This window comes from Orycteropus afer, unplaced genomic scaffold (assembly GCF_000298275.1).
Source record: "Orycteropus afer afer isolate SDZICR_OR568_19922 unplaced genomic scaffold, OryAfe1.0 scaffold00018, whole genome shotgun sequence".
Taxonomy (NCBI): Eukaryota; Metazoa; Chordata; class Mammalia; order Tubulidentata; family Orycteropodidae; genus Orycteropus; species Orycteropus afer.
In genome coordinates, this window is record NW_006921605.1 from 4,023,155 (window position 1) to 4,028,273 (window position 5,119).

A 5,119-nucleotide genomic window follows, 5' to 3' on the forward strand; every position below is an offset into this window, starting at 1 on the left:
CTGGCCCTGAGAAGGCACAGTGGGCCCACAGGCAAAGAGGCACTGCCCACTCAATCCAACCAGAAACCAGGCCCAGGAAGGCTTTGCGGCTGGGTTCAAGTCTCACTGACTCAGGGCTGCCTCCTCAGAGTGGGTGTTTAGTGCTTCAGTCTAGATGTTTGAATTTACAGACATGGCAGCCTCTTATAGCCAGAGACTTCAGGGGCTCCCTGCTCACCCACCAGGACACCTCCCTTTCTGCCTGCCTTTCCGGCTACCACAGTCCGTGGGGCTGTTGACTTGATCATGGCAGTGTGGTTGATTGGCGCCGTGGTGCTCATGGCCAGGAAGGTGGTGCCCTGCACAGGGGTGAGGGGAGCTGACATTCAGCCTGGCCTGCCAAGGCAAGGCTTGGCTCACAGCTGCTCTCTCCCCAGGGGTGGCTGCCTGAGGTGGGGGGAAGGGTGAGGACACAGGAGAGGAGAGATGGGAGTGAAGGAGAGGCTGTACCTTCCAGCAATGGGCACAGCAAAGGGAAAACCCAGAGGGAGGTGGGCCCCGGAGAGCAGTGTACATGACGGGGTGCTGGTGTTGGCCGCCATCGAGTTGGCCCTGACTCGGGGCCAGCCCTCGCACAGCAGGACACAGTGCTGCACGGTCCTACACCAGCCGCGTGAGCGGCCCTCTGTGTCCCATGGAGTTCTCATTGGCTGTTTGGGAAAGTGATCACCACGCTTGCTAGTGCCTCTTAGTCTGGACGCCTTGCTAAAACCTGTTCAGGATCCTAGCCACACTCAAGCCTCCATGGACAGACGGGTGGTGGCCACAGATGACGTGCCCTGGCTGGGACTGGAACCCGGGTCTCCCACGTGGAAGGTGAGAAATCTACCACCGCCCTGGCACAGCCTCCATGCTGGAGAGGAACCACTCAAATGCAAACTCCTGGAGAAGCCGCAGCCGGGAAGCCTCTGCCAGTGACAGGCACAGAGGACAGTACAGTGTCCACACCCTGCCCAATGGGAGGGCGGAACCTGCGTCAGCCCGAGGAGCAGGACGGAAGCCTAAATCCCACCGTGCAGAGACACCCCGTCATGCTTTGGGGAGCCCTTTGTGCAGTCTCTCCACGCGTGCTTTGATTTCACATAAACGGGGTGTTACACGTGCTACTTCATCAGGACACTCTCTGAGAACTGTCTCCCCACATTCCTTGTCTTCCCACTGTCCCCTGACAACCAGTGTCCACCCCACTCCCAGCTCCAACCTCCACTCCTTCATCCGCTGTCCTAACAAGATTGGAACCTTGTCTGTGTGTCTGCGTCTTGCTCTTCTCAGAGCCAAAAATTTGATCCGTTTCCCTGAGTTAGTAGCTGCCCACCAGGGCAATTATGCCCCTCAGGGGACACTGGGTGACATGTAGAGACATTTTTGGTTATCACACCTGGAAGGTGAGCTGTGCTACTGGGTGAAGACCAAAGACGCTGCCCAACCCCCTCCGATGTCCAGGACGGCCCCTACCCACCCTCAAAGGCCAACCCTGCTGAGGCTGAGGCCTGCCCCAAGTGAGGAGGCGTGGGGACTCACAGCAACACCCACGAGGACGCTCACGTGGACTGCCTGGTGAGTGCGGTCTGGCCCAGTCACCCTTGACTCATCGCCCTGTCATTGTCCTCATGGCCTGCAGTAGAAGTCCTGCTGGAGAACACAGGGACACACAGGCCTGCGCAGCAGCCACCTGCCCATTGTGGCTGAGAATCTGATGACCAGAGTGGCCGGGAGCCCGTTCCTCTCTGAGTGCCACACCTCACGCGATTGCAGAAACCTCTCGGACAGCCAGACACCTGTCCACAGTCCCACCCGCTGCCCACATCCCAGACCTGCCCAAGGCGCACCCTCCTCTGGGAGCCCGGGCTGCCGATGGGAGTCCGCCTTCCGGAGCGTGCTGGCTGGTTGAATGCCATATCCCGGCTGGCGCCTGGCTCCGGGAACCTGCCGGAAAGCGTGTGGGGGCTTTTGGCTCTGCTCAAGCTGTCTTGGGCGAGAACACTGTATGCTCAGGAGGACGTGGCTCTTCTCCAGCCCTGGAGAAGCCGTGTCTGTGCCCGTCCCTGCAGCTGGGTGGATGCGGGGTCCTACTGTGCGTGGGAAGCCTGTGACGCCCCGCTCTGCCTGTGTTTACCGTCGAGGCGCTGGGGGAGGGAGGCCGCTGCTGGTTCCCGGCCCTGGACAGTATTGACTTGGCAAAGGCAGGCTGCCCTGGCTGGGCGAGTTGGGATGTGGGTGCGATGAGCCAACACCCGGGCTGGGCTCCCTGTTGTGAAAGTCCTGGTGGGGGTGGGGCAGTGTCGTCATGTGCAGTGGTGGCCCTGGGAGTGCGGTCAGGTACTGCCCCTTCCTGTTGACCTCGGGAGTCCCACCTAGAACAGACAGAGCCATGGTCCTGGGAGGTGCGGTCAGCAGGCCCACGGCCCCCACCAGGGTATCCTTTTTGCCCTCCTGGTCCCCTGCCCCCCAGACCAAGACAGGAAGCCAAGGAGCTGGTGGGGGTGAAGACGCTGCCAGGTGTTGGCAGCCTGGGCCTGACTGACCCTTCTTGGCCTATCCTCCCTCCCTCCCTCCCTGAGGTGTTCCTCTCCAGGGGAAGCCTCGGCAATAAAATGCACCCCTCACTCGAATAAAATGAATAAAACGTGCACCCCACCCGCCCCAGCCCCTCTGGTCGCCTGGTCCTCACCTCCACCCTTCTCCTATCCCCTCCTCCTTTGCTGGCTTTGACTGAGTGCAGCACAGCCCGGCCTCAGGGCCTCTGCTCTCTGTCCATTCCCGACCTGTCACTCGGAGGAAACCTCTAGTCCACAGTAGATGCTCAAATACACAATGGGTGAAAGGAGGGAGGGAGGGAGGAGAGCGGGAAGGAAGGGAGGAGGGGAAAGGAAGGAGGGAGCAGGAGCTGCAGGGAGAGTGCTGGGCTCCCCCTCTCTCCAGGGGAGCGCACCCTCTCTCCCTGCACCCTGGCCACCTGCAATCACAGTCATCGCCCCGGAGGAGATAGGTCACACGCTTCCACGCACACACCACCTGCCAGGAAAGTGCCAACTTCTCCTTGGCATCATTTGCTCATTCAACAAGTGTTCCAGGGGCCGTGACTCTGTTCTACAACCCATGTGGGGTAAACCATTTGCACAAGGCTACTGACCAGAAGGCTGGTGGTTCACACCCATCCAGCAGCACCAAGGAGGGACAGCCTGGCAATTTCATCTCGTAAAGATGACGGCCATCCCCACGGAACGGCTTGACGCTGCGGCTCCAGGGGCTCGCTTTTGGTCCAGGACTCCCTCGGCTGCTCAGCCAGGATGGAGGTTCAAGGCACCCAGAGGTTCAAGGGCACCCAGAGGCACCTTGGAAGAAAGGTCCAGTGAGACCTGCTTCTGAAAAAGCAGCCATTGCAGACCTCTTTTTTTTTTTTTTTTTTTTTATTGTGATTTGGGTGAAAGTTGACAGAGCAGATTCGCTTTCCACACAGCAGCTCACACACACTGTCTCATGACATTGACCACAATTTCCCACAATGCAACAGCTCCCCCTCCCACTTCCTCCCAATAGTCACCTCTTCCCAGTGTCCATCCCTCCATGCCCCGCCCCCAAGCGGTCTCCCTGTGCATAAGCAGCCCTTCTGTTCTCCCATAACTGTTCTCTCCAAGGAGTGTATCTACCTCAGGTAAATATTCAACCCCTTTGCCTGACTTTTGTTTGGCTGGAAGCCACAGGCGTAGGTTCAATTCCAGACCTGAAGGGCAGCTAGGGGACATATAGTCTCAGGGGTTCCACCAGACTCTATCAGACCAGCAAACCTGGTGCCCCCCACTTTTTTTTTCTCCAAATGATTTTGAGTTTTGTTCCACATTGTTCTCCCTCTCTATCCAGGATCTCCTACATAGATCCCCCTCTGAGTGGTTGACAGTGGTAGCTGGGCACCATCTAGTTCTTCTGGTCTCATAGTCATATAGGCTGCAGATCACATGGTGTACCAGTCACTAGGACTAATTGTTTCCATGAATCTTAGGTTTTCCTCATTCTTCTTTGCTCTGGACGAGGAGAGACCCATAGTTACATCTACATGGCAGCTTGCAAGCTTTTAAGATCACAGTCGCTACTCGCCAAAGTAGGAGGTAAAACAACGTTTTATGTAGTATGTTGTGTCAATTGAGCTTGATGTTCCCTGAGACTCTGGTCCCTAGCCCACAGGTTCAACTACTCAGTCCCTCTGGGTAGCTGGCTGTGACCAAGAAGTGGCTACAATCTTGCCCCTTGTCAGCTCTACTATACACCTGGGAATTCAAATCATTCAAATAAGCTTATAGGACCATTGTCTGCCAACCCTATACATGGTCTTGGGTATACTCCCCACTTCATAGACATACCTACTAGTTCAGCTTGTCCACCCATCTATCCACCCATATACCCATGTTTGCCTTCACTGACAATGCAGTACTGTCTGTGCAAAAGGGTTCATCTTTGTTGTCTGTACCTCCCATGTACCTCTCTATGTCTTTCTCTTCCTCAGTGCCACCATGTTGATCACTCATATTTGGTACATTGCCCTTCTCTTCACCCAAATCAATACTTATCGCTACTTGTCTAACAGTGTTCCCTACCCTTCCCTCCCATCCCTGGTAACCAACAAAGAAAATTTCCTTTCACAGATAAACCTTTCCTTGATTTTTACAATAATGGACTAATACAATATTTGTCCTTTTATGATTGACTTATTTCACTCAGCATAATGTCCTCCAACGTCATCCACGTTATGCAGTGTTTTGAAGATTCTACATTATTCTTTAGTGTTGCATAGTATTCCATTGTGTGTATGTGCCATAGTTTGCTTATCCATTCCTCAACTGATGGACACCTAGGTTGTTTCCATCTTTTAGCTATTGTAAATAATGCTGCGATGAACATGGGTGTGCATATATCTGTTCTTGTCTTGGATCTCACTTCTTTAGGGTATATACCTAATAACGGAATGGCTGCATCAAATGGTATTTCTAATTCCAACTTTTGAAGAAATCGCCATACTGCTTTCCACAATGGTTGTACCATTTTACAGTCCCACCAGCAGTGTATGAGAGTTCCAATCTCTCCA

The 5,119-nt window shown here is 54.9% G+C and overlaps 1 protein-coding gene across 1 annotated transcript in view; it reads left to right on the top strand.

The window, feature by feature from the left end:
* Nucleotides 1-783: 783 nt before the first annotated feature.
* Nucleotides 784-5,119, top strand: part of TIMP2 (TIMP metallopeptidase inhibitor 2) — a 65,060-nt gene continuing 60,724 nt past the window's right edge. The window contains exons 1-2 of the mRNA XM_042783527.1: nt 784-855; nt 1,795-1,977. Of these exons, the coding sequence (XP_042639461.1) occupies nt 784-855; nt 1,795-1,977 (255 nt within the window). The remainder of the gene's footprint in view (nt 856-1,794; nt 1,978-5,119) is intronic.